The sequence below is a fragment of the Tinamus guttatus genome, unplaced genomic scaffold, assembly GCF_059628265.1.
Source record: "Tinamus guttatus ecotype Peru unplaced genomic scaffold, ASM5962826v1 Tinamus_guttatus_pri_ptg000052l, whole genome shotgun sequence".
Taxonomy (NCBI): Eukaryota; Metazoa; Chordata; class Aves; order Tinamiformes; family Tinamidae; genus Tinamus; species Tinamus guttatus.
In genome coordinates, this window is record NW_028288586.1 from 2180748 (window position 1) to 2200623 (window position 19876).

Sequence of the window (19876 nt, forward strand, 5' to 3'; positions counted from 1 at the left end):
TAGGGAAGCACCCACACAACCCTTCCTCTTATGACCTCAAGTTGCACCAGGGGAGGTTTGGGTTAGACATTAGGAAGAATTTCTAACATGGAAAGAATGGTGAAGCCTTGAAACTGGCTGCCCAGAGAAGCGGTGGAGGCACCATCCCTGGAGATGTTCAAGAAACACGCAGATGAGGCGCTAAGGGACATGCCTTAGCACCCATAGTGTTCAGGGGCTTACAGCTGGACTTGATAATCTCAAAGGTCTTTCCCAATCATTAAGATTCCATGATTCTATGGAGTCTCTACTTGCACAGAATATTTGTCCCCACACAGCCTGTCAGGTAGGCCGGGCTGCAGCCACACCACAGCAGCGAGCTGCCATTATCCACTGGGGACAAGCCCAGAAACAGCTTCGCTCACTACACGTTGTGCAACGTGGGCAGCTCTTATCCACAACAGGAACCCAAGGAGGAGCCACCTGGCTGCTCCTCATCTTCACAGCCCACTGCCAATCTCTGGAAAGAAAATAAGTTAAAATAAAATAAAATATTTTTTTAAAAAAATCGGGTTTCTTATTTTTTTTTCCCCTCCTCGCAGATTTCTTCCCCACAGGGTAAAATGGCGCCCGCTCCGTTTCAGGGCCCACCCCGGCCTCCGTAGCACGAGGGTCCGGGGGCAGCGCCCGCGGGGCTCGGGGAGGGGCGGGCGCGGGGGGCGGGGCCGCCGCGCACGCCGGCGGCGCATGCGCAGCTCCGCCAGTGGCTGCCGCGGGACCCGAGCGGGGCGCCGGCGGGGCGCGCGACCACCCGCGCGCCGGGGTTGCGCCTGCGCGGAGCGGCCGCCGCCGCGGAGCGGCCGCCGCCGCCGCCATGAACGCGGAGAACTTGGCGCGCAGCGAGCGGCTCGTGGCGGCGGGCTACGTGCGCCAGGGGGCGCAGGGCCGCCGCGCGCACGAGCTGCGCCTGCGCGCGCTGCTGGAGCAGGTAACGGCCCGGGAGCTTCGGCGCCCGCTTTGAGGAGGGGAAGAGCCCTGGGGGCCGTGGGCCGCGGGCCGCGGTGAGCGCAGCGCGGTTACCGCCTCCCGCCTTCTCACCACCTCCGCCCTGTTGGGAGCACCGAGCTGCTCTGAGCTCACGGGGGACGTGCCGTGGAGTCTTCCAGCGTAGAATACGTTCTGAGTTTTAATATCGGGGTATGCTAGTTTAACGGTACAGAATATGCATGGATTTATTGTTTAGTTTTTCTCCGAATACAGGCTCACAAGATTAGATAATAAAATGTAAAATACTATAATAGTATTGCTATATGTGAAAATATGAAAATAGCATTAAGGTATAGAAAATTAGCATTAATACACTACATTAATAGCATTAACATACTACAGCAATGCTCCTCCTTGCAGAAAAGGGTTATATTACCAAAGCAGTTTACTCACAGTTGTATTCATTTTTACTTCCCTGAGTCTAGGAATTCACTTTGTATTGCTGTTTTTACAAAGGGAAAGTGTCCTGAGGATGGATGGGATGAAAGTACCATTGAGCTGTTTCTTCATGAGCTCGCCATTATGGATAGCAACAACTTCCTGGGCAACTGTGGTGTGGGTGAGAGGGAAGGAAGAGTGGCCTCAGGACTCGTGGCCCGGAGGCATTACAGGTACCAGGCGTCAGCAGTTTGAATCACTATACTGTTTCGTTATTAATATTTTCAAAACTTTTTTTTGTTACATCTTATTAGCTCAAACTTTGGCAGTATTTGAGAAACTGTGTAATGCAATGTTGAGTTGATACAGCTTTCTGTGTTGAAGATCCATTAATAACTCATTGGAAAGTCTTGAAATCTTCTGATACTTGATGCGTGCCTTGTATGCTATAATTCCAGAGGCTCTGAATTTTTTTTTTAATTAAAGTTTATAGGTTTTTTTTTTCTTTTTCTTTTTTGCAGTGGTACTCTGTGCTTGGTATCTTTGCCGATGTCTCATTTAACATGAGTGAAACAAACCTTTCTCAAACAAAAATGCTAAACTAATTTAGGTTAAACAGCTTTCAAGAGTCCCATGGTACCATGAAAAAATAATGCAGAAAAGCACTAATACATGAGTTGTTAGGCTTTTCCATTTTCTGTCCTGTAGACAGACTGAGATGTGTCTGATAGGGAGGTGGAGGTCGCACCATGGAGGAAGTTCTGCTTTCTGGCAGCACTAGACAAGTTGTATCCAGTTTCTTGGCAGAGTCCCTGGGCTACTATCATTTAGCTACTGCTGCTCTGGGGCAACTCACCTGGCACCTCATCTTCACATGTGTCAGCAGTAGCAAGGAAGGGGTTTCTGCTACTCCACTTAACTCCTGAAGCAATATTTACAGGTAAATTAGGGAGTTGTGGGATTCCAGGAAAGAGTTTTCAAGCTTTCTTTCCTTTCTGCTTTATAGATGCCAGAGACTAGTATTAGGAGAATTCATTAGAAATGGGCTATATGAGAAAGGTGAGAGTGATTTCAGGCTATGGTCAGTAAATATATACAGAAAAGAAAAGGCAGTAGTATGAGGAGGCTGTTAAGAACATAGCAACAGGAATAAGTAAGGAGGGAGTGAGAGTTAGTGCAAGTTTCAGTTAATTATCAACTTACTGTAATTAGCCTGGAACATGAGAAAAGCATTTAAACTGTAAAACTATGCTCCTAGAAGCTCTGAATTCCATCCGTTCATCAGACTGCATTTCACTCTGTTCCCAAAACAGAAAGAAATTAAAGCCATAAATAGATGTATGTTGTTACTAGCTTACTTGAGCAGCTGCTGCGTTTCAGCCAGGGTTAAGATTATTTCTGTAAGATTATATTTTGCAAAGGATTATTATGATCCTTCAATCCTGAAAGGCAGTAATACCAGTGTTTGTAAATGTAGTTTATGGATGTAGAATGCAAGAAGAGGTGGTATTGCACAATACATAATGTTGAATAGTAGCACAAGGTGGATGGTGTGAAGATGTAGAAAAAGATGGGCAAAGTGATATGGTAACAGAAAGGTTTTTGAGGACATTTTGTCACAGTATATGTGGTCACTGTGTCACCCTGTGAAGGTGAAACATTTATCAGAGGAGTATTGCCAACACCATTTGTGTATAGGCAATTGGGGTGTTTTTGCTTGTTTTTTCTTGGGAGTTGTGTGTACAAATGTGGCATCATTTATAATGTTAATTCAGTAGACATCAAGAAGAGCTCAAGAGTTTCAAAGTTTTCTTAAAAGCGAGTCTGCCAGACAGTAGAGGGTTTGTTACACTGGGCATTCTCACAGTTTCTGTCTGCTTCATAGAGCATTGTTAATCGACTCTTCAGGAAATAAAAGGTTTCATACTAGTATATGTAATTTGCTATAATAGAACTCACTCATTATGGTATTTTGATGTTACATTGGGTATAGCATTTTCGAGAATTGTTTATCAAACTAATATTTCTTCAGTCAGGAAGAAATGCTGCTTTGGGACATGAAAAATCTTGATGGATATTTTCAACTTTTTCCATTTAGGTTGATCCATGGAATTGGAAGGTCAGGTGATATTTCTGCTGTCCAGCCTAAGGCTGCAGGGTCTAGCCTTCTGAACAAACTAACTAATTCGATAGTTCTGGATATTTTAAAGCTGGCTGGTAGGTGTAAAGCTAAAAGTCTTTCTCTTTTGTGGGGACTTACCATGTGCTCTTCATTTTAATTTCTGACTTGCTTTTGATGTGCAGGTGTTCGGACGGTGACCAGTTGCTTCGTGGTTCCCATGGCAACTGGAATGAGTCTGACTCTGTGTTTTTTAACGCTGCGACACAAGAGACCAAAGGCAAAATACATTATTTGGCCGCGTATAGACCAGAAATCTTGCTTTAAATCTATGATAACTGCAGGTGAGTGGGAGTTGACTGGGTATACACCGTGCTATACTACTAAATTTAAAACCACAACTCTCAGATTGATCCTTAAGCCACAGGCATGTCTCTCAAATGGAATTCTTTGTCTACCAGACTGTAAGATATGAGCAGAAGTTTATCCTCACACTGAAGCTCCCTTCTCTTGCACAAAGATTCATGGGATCAAGGAAAGGGCAAGTAAGGGAGACCATAATTTTTCAGCTCTGTGCTCTTACCTTGGGCAAAGCATGACATAGATTCTGGGCTTAGTTCCTAGGATACGTGGGAGGTTTTTTTGATTTGTTTTTTGCATAAATCACTTGTTCGATGCAAATGACTAGAAGTTTGGATCCAGATAAAGTGTTCTGTCCATGGTGTTTGAAAGGAATTAGATGGGCAGATACAGCCTGTGTATGTGAGAAAGGTGAGTGTTTTCAAATTGTGCTCAATTTAAAACATCAAGGAAATTAGCTTTATAGTGAAGAAAGATATGATTGATCTGTTTTTTGGAGTGTGTATTTTTTTTTTTTTTTTGGAAAACTTTACCAATTTACTTCTACCACCTCTCTGGATAGCTTGTTGCAGTTCTGCATTCTCCTTATGATGAAAAAGGCTTTCTTGTGGTCCATTCTGAGCCTCTCGAGTCAAATTTTATGGCTGTTGTATTTTCTTATATCCTACCAAGAAAGATTGTTTCTGTCATCTTTGTAAATCCTCTTCATGTGGCTGAATGCTCTACTAGCTCTTTCTGATTGAACAAGAACAGCCTCTCCTGAACAACTTGAACAAGTCCTAGCCATTGTACATTAGTAGTCTTGGTGGCCCTCTGATGGTCTCAACATCCCACTTGAGCTGCAAGTTCCAAAACTGAAGTTGGATTTCAGATGTGCCTTCACTGGTATTTAGAAAAAGGGGATTAGCTCGCCCTCTTCTTTTTTTCAACTTTTCTCAAATATATCCTTGAGAAATAACTGTTTTTCAGCTGTTATATATAGACTTCTGGAAATGTTAAAATCCAAAGTATGTGGTTTTTTTTTTTTAATGAAAAATTTCACTTTCAAGATGAGATCAAAAATAGGAATCTTTGTTTTACAATAAGTAGTTTGAAAATGGATTAAACAAATAAGACAGGAACTTAATGATGAAAGCTAGTTCATCATGAACATTGCTAGACATTAATCTGTCCATGCTTTTAGAGAACCTGAGTATGAGGTTGATCGGTTTTTCAAATTTATATTGGAACCCAAAATACCCACAGTTAGTCTGAGATTTGAGATTACTTTGTGACATACTTAGGGGTCTTGTCTGCATTTGTTAGGTTTTGAGCCTGTGGTGATAGAAAATGTATTGGAAGGTGATGAGCTACGGACAGACATCAAAGCAGTGGAAGCTAAAATCAAAGCTCTTGGTGCTGAAAATATTCTCTGTGTTCATTCTACAACCTCTTGCTTTGCTCCAAGGGTACCTGATAGGTAAGTAGTCTTCATAAGTGTGGTAGTTCTTGCTGCAGTAGCAAACCTGCATGTTTGAGGTTCATCTTCTTAAAACTGCTCAGTTTCTGTCAAAAATTAGTAGAGCAGAGACATTTATCCCTGAATTAAGGGAAATGGTAGCTTGAAATGAAGTCTCACTTGTAGAAAAGAATATTGGGCAACTGAGAACAGTACAGAACATGAAAATGAGAACAGTACAGAAGATACACCTTCTACTGTGTGACAGAGAGATTAGTAATAGATTCTTGGGATGAAATGAATGTTACTATTGCAGTGGTTTGTTTTGTAATTTTTTCAGAAGTGGTAAAAGTAAATTTTCATTTACAGAAACATAATCCAGAAAATGCAGTTACACAGTCTATACTAGAGTATGGTACTATATACTATACTAAATAACTATACTATATAGTTATAATACTATAATTTAGTATTGTTATCTTCTCTCCTTTAGCTCACTGATGAATTTTTCTTGTCGTTTTTAATGTTAGTCTGTGCGTTAAAACAATTTAGAATGCTACAGCCTACAAAAGGCCTTTTTAGAGCTACGCTTTTCTTGTGTTACACTGATGCTTTTAGAGCTGATTAAGATACACTGATATAAATAAGCTCTTGGAAGCATCTAGGACAGATGTACTGTGCAAGTATAACTGACAATTTGCCCTGGTGTAACTTATCCTGGTTTGAACATTTGCTGCCTGATTGCATGATACTACTTCTAATTTCCAGCTGTTAAATCACCATTAAAAGGCTTAAAATACGTTGCATTCTTTCCTAATACTATGTGTCCATGTACATATCTTCTGTAGTTGCTGCAAAGATGTCTTTCAAGCACTAGCTGAAGCAGAGATGAGCAATACAGCCATTCACACAAAACAGAGTTGTTGAAACGTTATTGCTATGAAGCTTACTTTAAAAAAGCTTTCAGACTGAAAATGATATGTTGAAGTAGGGGTGGGCGAAGCACTTGCTTATGTTGAGTCAGTTTTCCAAAATGAGCATCAGATTTTTTTTCTTAATTTATCCCAAAATTTAAAATGCTTACATTTAAAGTTCTTCTGCAGTATATTTTTAGTTATTAATTACTTTGTTATCTGGGAAACATAATTGAACATTTCTAAGTATGGAAGAGAAACTTTATTGAATCTGAAACATGTTGAGTAAAGATGTTTCCTTCTGCTTTTCTGCCTCAAATAATAATAATTCAGGATTTAACATGGATTAACCCTATTGCCAAGGGGAAAGTAAAAATAAACAAAAACTTCTGTCAGAATACTATGAACCCTGCTAGGAGTTGAGTTGCAAATTTATTAGCAAACTTAAATCAAAGCTATCAAAATTGAATGGTCTATATCTTCACTTGGGTAAATGAATCCTTTCCTTATCTGTCTCTTCTTTTTGACACACGATTATTTTGTCCTCTGCAGTTGTGCTGTACCACAGGAGGATTTGAATGCACTTCCTATTTAAAGGATACCAGCAACTATAGAAAGCTATAACATAATCCTCCTGTAGGAGGGTAACTCCTATACAGCTCTGTTCTCAAAATCTCTGTATTTTTAAGACTTTAGTTAGCTATGTACTTAATGTACTAATCAAAGAAGTTTCTTTTCTCATTATGATCTTCTTGTAGATCTCTTAGCCTTTTAATGTTCTGATTTGTAACATCTCATAAATATTTGTCTAAATTATAGTTTTGTGTTTGTAGGCTGGAGGAGCTGGCTGTAATTTGTGCTAGTTATGACATTCCCCATATTGTCAACAATGCATATGGCGTTCAGTCTTCAAAGTGCATGCATCTTATCCAGCAGGTGAAAGTATTTTAATCAATATTTTTTAAAAACTATGACTAAATCTCTGATTATATATAACACTAGTACATGTGTTTCACACCTTTGAGATTAATCCTATATAAGTCTGATATTTAAGAACATAGAGCAGAGGGAGGTAGAAATTGAGGAGATAAATTATAAACATAACATTTCTGTATACTAAAACAGATTTTCATTTCCTTCAAAGCATCTTTCATAATGGAAAGATATCATTCATAAGCTTTTTTTTTTAAATGTTTCATTAATGCATTAACAAAATGAAAATAAGGCACCAATAGGAATATAGTCCTCATTAGAATGTGAGTTATAGATTTTTGTCTGAGAAACAAGATTGTACCTATATAGGTTTTGTCACTGTTATAGGTGTTGTTGCTATAGAGGGTAGCTGAGGATACCGAATTACCTTCAGTGGTTTGTTCAAAAAAGCAAGAGTGTAACAGGAAAGAGCTTCTGGCACAATTTTATTTGCCCTGCTTTTCCTCTGTTGTTCTCAGCTAAATCAAATTCTACCAAAAAGCCAACAAACTCTTAGTGCCTCTTCCCTTCTCCGATTTAGTAAGCGACTTTAACATAGAAACAATAACTCTGTTTTAATGGAATCTGCTTTTTTTTTTTTTTTTTTTCCTCTCTCCAATCTTTTTGCCATAAGTGTTAGGTGTGTTTTGTTTCTTGGTATTATGTAGTGTATGTAGTAAGGATGAACTTGCATATGCTTTTCAGGGTCTGTTATGCTGCATACTTAATTGCTCAATACACAGCAGCACATTACTCAAATGGGAGCTGTACTGTAGGATTTGCATTTGTTCCTCTGAGAGTATCTGATGAACTATACATGTATTGCCATTTTATTTTCTGGGAGATGGAGAAATCTGCTGTTGGGAAATTATCTGGATCTTCATACTGCAAGCAGCCTGATATGAAGGAGTGCTGTCACAGCCCACTTGTTTTAATGCAAATTCTAAACATGTACCAAGATAAATCTTTTTCTGATGAAACATTAAGCTGTAGCCCTTTTACTGTACACATCTGTGAAGTGTTTTGCATTATGGAGTTTTAACTATATAATTTCCCTTAAATTCCATGTGAGAGTTTTTTGTTTGTGTGTGTGTTTTTTTTTTTTTTTAATGAATTGCAGTCTGTAGACTTGTAAGAACTAAAATCATTGTCAAGAAATCAGCAAAAGAGGAAATTATAGGGCATTTTGTAGTCAGGCGACAAACAGTAATAAATTAATCAGTTGTGCTAAGAAAAAGTAATGCTCCAATTGTTAGTTTTCATGACAGTACAATATGTCAGTGTGTTTTAGGAATTAGATTTATTTTCTTTATGTTGCTGTGTGATTGCGATGCTATTAAATGCTTTTTGCTAATCCATGCTCTGGATTTTGTTTTGGTAAAGGGTGCTCGAGTGGGCAGAATAGATGCGTTTATTCAGAGCCTGGACAAGAATTTTATGGTTCCAGTAGGTGGTGCTATCATTGCTGGCTTCAGTGAGTCCTTCATTCAGGAGATCAGCAAAATGTACCCAGGTAAAGAGTTCAGAATGTTTTTTATCTGTGCATTCAGAATAACTGTAAAGAACTTGATTTTTAGCTTTCTTTCATACTATGTTTTTTGGTGAATTTGATCTGTCTGCCTGTTTTTCAGGAAGAGCATCTGCATCTCCTTCTTTAGATGTCCTCATTACACTTCTGTCTCTAGGTACGAGTGGCTACAAGCAGCTACTGAAAGAGAGGAAGGTAAGCAACACTTTCGTGAAGTCATCATTGAACAAAATCTTCCAATTGTGAACCCGTTTTTTTTTTTGGGGAATCCAATTTCTCTATAGAAAGCTGTGGAATTTCTTCTAAGCTCACAGCTCTTAATCGGGAAAGCTAGTGTCAGCAGTAGTAATTGTTGGCCAAATGGTGCTAGTAAATCATGGCTTTTATGATCTATTTATATGTTGTATTCCAAACCAGAGAATGAAAGTCCTGTGCTATCTTGCTCATTTTTATTGTTTTTCTGTATGACCTAAGTGGATAGAATTTTGCCCAAAGAAGCGCAGGAAGTGGAAGCGATGTGCTGTGGTCGCGCTGCTTGCAACACTGGGCTGCACAGCGTGGGTGTCCAGCACAGTCAGAGCTAACACAGGGATCTCTCTGCCACTTCATTTGGCCCTACTGTGTTTGGGTACTGTAGCAGTGTTGCATTCTGTGTTTGCGTACCACTTTCTCTGGAGAATCACAGCTTTTGATTAAGTTATAAGTAACGTGTATGGCTACAAACAGAGAAAGATACCAGATTTCAAGACATTCATTAAGACAGAGCTAGGTTTCTTCCCTGCTTCTCCTAGCTTTCTGCAGTGTTGACTCTAACTGCATTGCACAAATGTTCAAATCGGCTTAGGGCTGGAATCTATGCCTTTGAGTTGCCCTTAATTCTGGTATTTTCCTTATATTAAGAGACCTGATTTTGCTAACTGTATATTTCAACATAGAGCATTCTTTCTGTAGATTTATACTGCATGCAAATACGTATTGGGCAGTATAAATATTGTCAAGTCATGAATAATAGTTCTTTAGTAAATACAATGTCTTAATGAATAGCTTTGTATTTAAAATGATATGGTTTTATTGGATATAGGATTTTAGTGCAAATAAAACATTATGCTTTCACAACTTCAGGTCTTTATATTTCAAGAGTGAATATGTTCCATAAACACAGCCTTATATATGGCATAAATATGTTTCTTTTATTGGATTTGCTGTAGAAATAGAAACCTTTTTTGCTTAAATGTTTTTTGCTTCCGAACTGTTAAAATATAATAGTGATAGTTTATTGCCTGTGCTCTGTGAAAGCAGAGGCAGAGCTATTATGCTCTCAGCAGGAGCTATTTATAGCTTGACATTGAGTACTCCTTTCTATATTGGTGCAGCTACACCTACTCACACAAAGTCAGCTATAAAAAAAAATACAGGCATTTTTTTCTTTTCTCCTTTTACCTTACTCATATCAGTGTTACTTCAGGTTATTTGAATGCAAACCAGAAAGCCCAGAGTGTTACTGCAAAGAGATTAATATCTTGCAACAAAGAAAATAAATAGTATGTCCACTTCTCCTTTACATGGATGGATGAACTGGTTAATGTGGGGAGGAGAAGGAGTTTGAGTGGTTTTCCAACTGGTTGACATTCATGGAGTCTGCAACTGTCCAAGAGTATGGGCTATATGTCCTCTCATAGAGTAGCGAAATGGTGCAGTGACCCTGAGGATGGAAGAGCAAGAGAGGAAAGCACACATGCTGGCCAAGTATCTGACTAAAGGTGGCCATATGTGAAAGTTTAGTAAGGAATCTTCTCAATGACCTTTTATTAGCCCAGTGTCTCTAGGCAAGGAGTGGAGAAGACTTCCGTCAGTCATACCCAGTAGTGTTATTTTCTCTCTTGTTCTGGATTGTCAGTGTGGCCTTTTTTATGTTTACCCTGTGTTTAGAGCAGTGGGCCCCTGGTCTTGTTTGGGGATGTAGGTCTTTTTGTAGTGCAGTTAACGATAATGGATCTGCGGTCAAATCTGCTAATAGCTCTTCTTTCAAACATCTCATAATACTATGTAAAGGTTAGGTTTTTCTAATGACTCCTCTGCTTTTCTGAGTGTGTTAGTTTTCAAGTTCTGTATTGCCTGGTCTTAAGCCTAGATGTCTCTCTTCAGGTGTGTATTTTGTTGGATGAACTGGGCCACATGTAACAAATCTAGTGGCAGCGCTACTTGATATCATGAACAATAGACTTCAGTTAATTATCATCTCAGAATTGATAGAGAGCCAAACACTAAAATTCCATATCAGGTTTAATATCATTAACTGTTTTCCAACATGTCCATTTAATTAGTTAGTATAATGATGTTATCAAAGAAGTAGTGCCTTAATTTTGTTTTCAGCAATTAAGGACTTCCTCAATAATTTTTCCTTAACAATCCAATGATGAAGGTACTCTGATTATCTTAATTATAATTGTATTACTTGGGATGGAGGTGAACTTTCAATATCTGTGCCTGTCTGTTTATCCACAAGTTTCAAAGAGTGGTCAGCTAGAGTCATTGTTATGTCTTTATGGAGTATCTATCTAAAATATTTAAAATCATATCAAGTGGGAGGAATTTATCTTTACAGCGAAGTTGCCATTGATGCAAGAAAACATGGATTATTCTGATTGGAATGAATTATTTGTACACTTCAGCATGAGATTATGTTGTTGCTCTACTTATGATCAAATCTAAGAAGAGAAAGACACTCAATGCTGGATATTAAAAATGACAAAATTCACATATTCTTTCAAGATTAAAAGCACTTGTTTTGTGTAGTCAGCTTGCTACATTGTGGTTTCTCAAACCTGTGGGAATCCAGGATTTTTTTCTTGGTGAGATATATAGGATCATATTTAATTTATTGTCTGGGTGCAAGCAGGTTGTAGTTTAACTGAATGTAATCATTGTCTTTAATGATCAGTCTCGTGTACAGCACAGGAGATTTGGCAGTCTGTATCTAGTGCAAAGTGATTGTAAAATTACTGTTCTGCGATGTCCTTTCCAACATGATAAGCATATGGCTGCCATCCGAGCAATGCTGATTTTTTTCAGGTATGAGTGAAGCAAGACAGAGGCAAGGGAGATATTATCAGCAAGCAGGGCAGCTTGCTTTCCACTGTGCAGAAGAGGTTTTCTCACCTTCGTCAGTTGTCTGTAAACTACTATAGGCTAATGGAATATTTAGTAATATAACTATGTGTCTCTTTTTTCCTCTGGAGTTACTGGCTTTTCACTTTTCTCCCTGTAGCCGTTTTCATTTAGGACAAGAGCTGTGTCTCTGTGCAGGACCTGTTGCACTCGAGCAAGAAGTGAAGAGTCGCCTGTACCTAGCGTGAAGGTTCCAAAACAAAGCACAAGTTGTATAGTTTTGTAGTATAGTTGCAGCATGATCCCAGTATTTCTAATAGTGAATTATTACAAACCTTCTTGATAATGCTTGTATATACTTTTTGTGGAATTGGCCGCTTCATCCAAATAATTGTCATTTGGCATGTTGGGCATAGATACAATTGCTGACTTGTCAATATTTTTGAGGTATTTTATCATTTTAGATGCTAGAAATAATTTGGAAGACCAAAAAAAAGTGCAAGACATTTTCACATAGTTTAGCATTCATTCTACTGGCCTGCTGAGGTTTTGTGAAGAGCTTCTAAGAGGAAAGAGTGAATTAAAACATAGCTGACATTTAGTGCATAGGTTGTTCAATACAACTTCAGCATAATACCTGGCTCCATTTGAGAAAACCAGGGTGCCTACCACAGGAAATAAATTATATAAGAGCTCATTGGATATAATTGGTTAGGCTGCTTATAAATTTTCACACAAGAGAAATATTTTTATAATAGAGGTTGGCTATAGATTTGACCTTACAAAAATATTGCTTTTTCTTCTCCTTTTGAAAGTGCTGTTCATCTATTGTATAACAAACTGCTTTACTGCTGAAACTATTTATAAAATATCTAGAGGCTTTCCAATAGAAAGATGCAAAATATTATAGCTTATTTTTTTAAAAAAAAAAAAGGCAGTTTTGAATTTGTGTTCAGGTAGCTTGAGTTAATTAATGAAAACACATCCTTATATTTTCTTTGCTGTCTCTCTGTTCTCCCTTGTTCTACCAAGTCCATATGTATGTGAAGACTGACCTAGCAACTTAGTTGATTTTATTTTTATACACTCAGACAGTGGATAACAAACTTGTGGTCATTTCACTGATGGAATAGTTAGAGATGCAACAGAGAGTAGGCGAGACACACACATATAGGAATTATTTGGGAATTTCTTACTACTTGAACATAGGTTTTTCTCAGGACTAATTTCAACAGTAAGTATATCTATAGTAGACAGAGTTAACATATAGTTCTGCATTGTTTTTCTTCAATCATTGATCTAAACAGCCAGCAGAGGGAGCACAAATTAATTAACAAATTGGATTCCCGAAAAGTACTGATTTAATGGCTAAATACATTAGTGATGCTTGTTGCGATGAAGCAAGTAACAAATGAGTCGTGTTTATATTGCGTGTTGAAGCAGAAGGGAGGGACAAGTGTCCAAACAGTCCACGAGTGCCCTGTAAGTAAACCCTGCTGACTTGAAACCACAGAGGCACTTGATTTCAAAACACCTCTGAAAAAATTCAGCACTTGCTCACAAATTTATAGCCCTGGTAGTTAACCATTGGTGGTCCCCATAAGTTTTGGTTATTGTTCAGAGTATTACAGAAGCTTTATGCTGTTGCTGACAGCGAATCTGGTATGCAGTCACTTATGCTAGTGACGTGGCACTTTTTGTTGGGCTGGCTCCTGCCGTTGTACTGGGAAGGGCAGGGCAGGAGCTATGTTCACTTGGTCTCTCATGAAATGAGACCCTGCAGTAGCTGAAGAACAGCAGCTGTGACGTTCTTCAAACTTAGCCACCACAAAACTCATTTGGTTTCATATGACCTTTGGGGAGAGGTGAGGGTGCAGCTCAAAAACATAATTTTGATCACAAAGACTTGGAGGATGGGGAGAATGGCTGCTGCATTCAGGACTGTACTTTGTGAAACAAAGTCCATTCAAATGTATGTTCATACCCCTCTTCTTAGGACTGTCCTTCTTGTATGAAAATGTATGAACTGGTCTTAATTGTAGTTCCATGCATGCACTACTTTTATCTGTTTCAATTCTGGTGCAGATTAGAATAGTGCAAGGAGCACTTCGCCGTGACATGGCCACCTGCAATAGTAACAGCTCATTCTTGGAGGCTTACGAGGCCACGGTGGGCAGGGAGCTCAGCTAACTTGACAGGGACTTGACACAGAGGAAAATCTGGGAAAATTTGGAAATCTCTCCGCACCTTTCCCGCTTTAAGTTTCAGGGTCACAGAGCAAATGACGGACATCCCAAGCAGCTTGAGGGGCAGAGCAGTGTTCAGGAAATTGAATCATTCCTTTATAGAGAGATTGCAGAGAGCTGTCTAACCTAGTTATTTTTTTACACATAAAAACCTATCAGTCGGGCACCTATAGGGTGAAATGGAAACTTAACAATTTTGTGAAATTGATACTATTTTCTCAGTTTGATAGCTAACAGCAAAAATACTGTTTTTTTTTTTTTTTCCTTCCCTCTCCAGGAAATGTTCTTCTATCTTTCAAGCGAGCTGAAGAAGTTGGCAGATACCCACAATGAGAGACTGTTGGACACACCCCATAACCCCATTTCCCTAGGTAATCATTGCTCTTTTTTTTTTTTTCTTTTTTCTTAAAAAAAAAAATCTAATACAATGTGCATTTGTAATATTATTTTACACACAGTTCTTACATATATGACATTGTTTACCACACTCTATGAAATGATTCTTAGGCTAAAATGAACCCATTAAACTTTTTATAGAAGGCAATTTCCTATAGAAGCAGACTAATACTAGTGATAGGACAAGGGGTAATGGATACAAACTGAAACACAAGAAGTTTAATCTCCATATGAGGAAGAACTTCCCTGTGAGGGTGACAGAGCCTGGGACAGGCTGCCCAGAGAGGTTCAGGAGTCTCCTTCTCTGGAGATCTTCAAAACCTGCTTGGATGCCACCTTGTGCCACGTGCTCTAGGTGTCCTTGCTGGAACAGGGGGTTGCACTAGATGATCTCTAGAGGTCCCTTCCAACCTTAACCATTCTGTGGTTCTGTAGTAGAGCTGTGACCCAGGCCATTTATTTTTTTACAAAATTGTTCCTGTACAAAATATTCATTTACTGTAATCAAGACAGTCAGCCTGCAGCAATACTTTATAAATAAATAGATTTTTTAAAGTAATTTATGATATAGTTGTTTCAGTCATTATCTTTCAGTGCTGTGAGGTAGATAATGGAATTCATATTCAAGATATTTTTTCTAACTATAAATTCTGCTGAGCACTAAAAAGGAATGTTTTTCCTCCATGTAGTATCTCTGCTTTACCTACAATCCAACTGAAGAAGTCATTCAGTGATAGGTTGTGAACAAATAAATGTAATATTAGTATTCATATTTTCATTGTATCTGACCATAAATACTTGGCTATACTTTATTGTTATGTGACTGGTTGTCCTTTGTGGTTATCTTTTTGAAAAAAAAAATGTAGTCGTTCTGATCTGACTTTTTGTTACTTTAGCCATGTCACTGAGAAATCTAGATGAAAATAGTGATGCTGCTGTTACCCAGCTTGGATCTATGCTTTTCACAAGACAGGTTTCTGGAGCAAGGTAAGAATGCTCTCAACTTCGAAAAATATTGACATCTATATTCAGGTTTTACAGACTATATACTTTTTTTTTGTGTGTCCTGTGTCTCATGAGTACATATTTCAGCCTAGCAATTAAGAGTCAGAGAGTAATATACCCTTCCCCATCACTATTTTCTACTAATAATATATGTCTACCTGCCTGAGTTAGTGAGGACCTCTTCCTTCGCTTTGGTAGACTAAATAGGTAATCTGTCCCCATATAACTTGGTGTCATTATTTTCTAAAGCCTCTCAATTGCAGTTAGTTTCCAGCTCGTCTGATCCTATGATTAAGTTACAAGGGAGGATCTTTATTTTTGTTTTGTTTATGCAGCATAAATATGCTTGTGCTGGCTATCAGGGGAATAAACTTTTTATACTCTGCTTTGCTTTTGTCATATGGAAGAAAATTCTGCTTTCTGGAACTAACTATGCTTAAAAAAAAAAAAAAAAAAGCCAGGACCAGTCCAAGCTGAATTTATTCTTAGTGACACTGGTACATGAAAATGCAAGCCAAATCACTTCTAATGATTTTGGTTTAAACCTTTGAGAACAAGAAAATGATTTAGAATTTGTTTTGGCAGAATTCCTTTATCTGAATGTTACTGCTGCCATGCTAGCTTCTGCCATGGAGTTAATGTCATTTTCTCGAATAGAGCCGAATGTCTCAGCATCAGAAGATAGGCTTCATTAGCCTGGATTATTCCAATTCCTGCACAGATGAGTGACAGTAAATCTGTATGTACTGTAGTTAGATGCTCGCTTTAATTTGCCTGTCCTAACCTTGTATTGTCCTGCAATTTCAGTCATCTCCGGCTGAAATGATTCGAAAGATTCCGTTTTTGAAAAGTTGTAACTTTCAAGACTTCCAAAGGCTTCAGGTTTTCCTTATTTTTATGTAGGCAAGTGGTTCTTTAACAGCAGAGTATATATATGATTTCACCTGGTATATCAGCAGGTATAAAATGTTGTGTCTGTGCTGAATGTCAGTGTTAGTAAGAACAATTCCCTGCTTCACTTGCATTCAAACTTTTGCATAACACATGGCCTGAGCACTTCCATACAGGGAAGATCTGCCAGTCCTAGTGGTATTTTTCCAAATGCAGTTTCTTTTCAGAACATCCCGGTAGAGGTAACAAATTCTGATTGATAAGTGTTTTAACCATAGCCACAAGGCGAGTTGTACCTGTAACCTCCTCAGCTTACCTGAGGGCTGAACCAACCAGGCCAGAAACAGAGCACATCAAATACATGAGCCTTGATCTGCAATGCAAGTTTGCTGCAGATGCTTCTTCCCTGACATTAGAGAGGTCATAAATACCTGTAGTGACATTCTTATAGGTTTATTGGAAGAAAGGAAGGAAAACTCGATAGGAATAAAGGTAAATGTGTTCATCGTAAGATATTACATAAAAATAACTAGGGCATCTTTAACTGAATTGCAATTTTGTTTGTGTGTTTCAGGGTGGTTCCCTGTGGGTCTGTACAAACAGTTAATAACTACACTTTTAAAGGCTTTATGTCACATACAAATGACTACCCCTGTGCTTACCTCAACGCTGCATCAGCAATTGGAATTAAAAAACAAGATGTAGACACATTCCTGAAAAGGCTTGACAAGTGTTTGAAGACTTCGAGGAAAGAAATAAAGAAAGAAAAAAATGTGGATGAAATAAGTAATTCTAATACAAGCTCAGAACAACTTGAAGGCTAGAAAATACAGCTTTTGTAACACAGGAAGATACACTTTTGTCTGAAATATGTCAGGTTTGTATTAGCCTTCTGAATCTGCAGTGCAGAAAACAATTTATCCCTCAGCCGAGAAGAAGGGGAGAAAAAGACAACAACAAAACTCAGGTGAAATTCAGTTTTAAAGAAAACTTTAGGTAATGTTCTCTTTCAGACAGAGGGCCAGTCGCAACCTTTTTGCACCATTTAAATGTCCTTAACATGTGCCAAAGTTGAGAAAGATGTTGAGCCAGCCTTTTGCTTGAGAGTGAATCTGACCAACTGTGGCTGATTCTGTGATTTAGCAAATCACAAAACACTTATTCCCATGTTCTTGACTAACAACTTTCTCTGTGGCAGTGATTGCAGACTTTTCTGGTATAGGTACATATCCAGCAAAAAATGTTTCCCTGCCTCCTAAATGTCTATGAGTGGTTTCTCTTTGGCATACTTGCCACTTTTCAAAGATTTGTATAAAAGCGTGGGATAGCACTAAATATAATGATAAAACTACATGAGGGAGTGAGAGAGATGGAATACTAATCTTTTCAGGGCCTTACAACACTGCTGCTTTTGGGCACATTTTTGTCTATAAACTGCCTTGCACAAAACAATTCTCAGTAGCCAAGAAAAAAATCTAGAATGCCTCATATTCTGTTGGTTCCCCACTCTTGGAAATATTTGCAGGGTTCAGCAACCCGAAGGAATTTTTTAAGGGAATACAGTTATAAAAGCAAGGGGCTATGGAGCATGGAGTGAAGAGGTACAGTCCCTCCCACCCCCCATCCTACTTTTTTTTTTTTTTTTAATGCATTGTCTCTTCTTTGGTAGCTGCTCTTGGATAGGAGCAGGAGATTCACTGAAGTCTGTGACATGAATATAGCAATCTCAAGAACTAGTGAGTCTGCAGGTTTGTTTGTTTTTTTAATGTACTGACTTCCACTTCTCGGCTGTCTCCTGTCATTGGCACTGCTGCTTTTGTAGCTGTATTCAGTTCCTGATGTGAGTTCATTAAGTTAACAATAGGATTGGAATCTGTTCCTTGAAGAAGGTCACTGGAATGACGTTACTGTAGGTTTCAAGATTTTTAGCTAATTATATGCAATTACTATATTGTATGTAGTTTTGATGTCAAATACTCGCCAAAGCGAGCCTAATGTTCAGAGGCATTTTTCTGTCCTCCTGTAATGTATTAACACTTAGGATGCCACAGTTAACCTCACAAACTGTTCTAGTTGTTTCATTTGGTGGGACTGGGGCCCTCTAAATTGCTTGGTCAAAATAGTGATGCTTTTGAAAGGATCCTCTCAATCATTTATCAATTACATCTTAGTTGATATAAAATATGGTATTAATATGTGTAAGTTAATACCGTACTAATCTTTATGAGGCTTGGGGCAGTGCCCAGCCAGCCTGTGAGAGCTTAACTTGCCCAGTTAGATGACTTGTCATGGGATGCAAACTTTAACATTTCCTAACAATAGCTGTCGAGAGGCGCTTGATAGCAGCTCAAGAAAGTGTTTGATGAATAATAACCTGAACCTGAACAGAGAGAAAACAGCAGATGGCTTTTCTGAGAGGAAAAAGTCCTTACCTTTTATGTTCTTCCATTAAGTTGTCTGATAGAAGTCACTTCACTCACTTCAACTCTGGATTGACATGCTTTCTCAGGTAGTGATTTTCCTGTCTGCAAAATATTTCTAAATTCATCAGAAAGATGAAAAATTCCACAGTGCTCTCTGAACAGAGGTGGAGAGGAAAAGAAAAAAAGCATCGTTCTGATCTGAATTCAGCTTTATAAACCCTTTTTTTTTATTTCAAATAATTTTAAGGTAATGATTTTGGTTGCAAAGCAAATCAAAGTATTTGGTGTCTATGCATGTCAGTGAAGTACTTCACAAATCTCATTGAGGTGGCACAATTTAAAATACCTTAGAAATTTGCCACATCGTGATGTGTAGACACTTAAGCTAAATGTTTGTTGCCTTACTTGAGTAAGCTCTTGTACCAGTTTCCACTATTGTTTGCTAGTTTTGTGATCTGTATTTGTTAGGTCTTAAATTTTTAGGGACAAAGGCATTGTATAATGTCATGTAAGCAGAGAGTTTGAAATTTTATGCAAGTAATTCAGATTGCAATTTACCTTTCAAGTTAAATGGAGGAGAATTGTTATATATAGCACATACTTGGAAAAGGAGCTTTGGTAGATAAACCAAATATTTTTGAAGGAATATAATATAATGCATTTACTTTCTGTTCTCAATATCTGTAATAAAACAGTGAAATAATATTGACATATACAGCTATCAGCTGTTTTTTTTTGTTTCCTTTGTGTAACAGATGTTGGGAGACTTCATAGCTGTGGCAGGACTTTCCCAGTAAAAGAAGTATTCATGCAAGAATAAGCAAAATAAGCAGAGTTGAAACAAATACATTAATGCGAGTTGCCTTATATGAAGATGTTTCTAAGATTGTAGGGTGAGGTAAGAAGCTCCTGAACTGAATTAATGTGCAGCCCTATTCTTCACCCCTACGTAGACCCCTGCCACTGAAGGCTTCCAGATAACAGGTTGGGTCCAGCAGATTTTGGAGTCATCTCCTGCACCTGTGTTACTAGTGAGACATCTAGGAGGGCAACCTGAGGTTCTGCTCACTCA

General features: G+C 38.4%; 1 protein-coding gene across 1 annotated transcript; it reads left to right on the forward strand.

Moving 5' to 3' along the window:
- The first annotated feature begins 810 nt into the window (after nt 1-810).
- SEPSECS (Sep (O-phosphoserine) tRNA:Sec (selenocysteine) tRNA synthase) lies at nt 811-17645 on the forward strand. The gene is made up of 11 exons (XM_088539951.1): nt 811-967; nt 1483-1637; nt 3503-3621; nt 3709-3867; nt 5189-5342; nt 7069-7171; nt 8591-8720; nt 8839-8930; nt 14367-14460; nt 15382-15472; nt 16956-17645. Exons 1-11 carry the CDS (start codon nt 854-856, stop codon nt 17203-17205), a joined length of 1461 nt encoding a protein of 486 aa, XP_088396077.1. The 5' UTR covers nt 811-853; the 3' UTR covers nt 17206-17645.
- The last annotated feature ends 2231 nt before the right edge of the window (nt 17646-19876 follow it).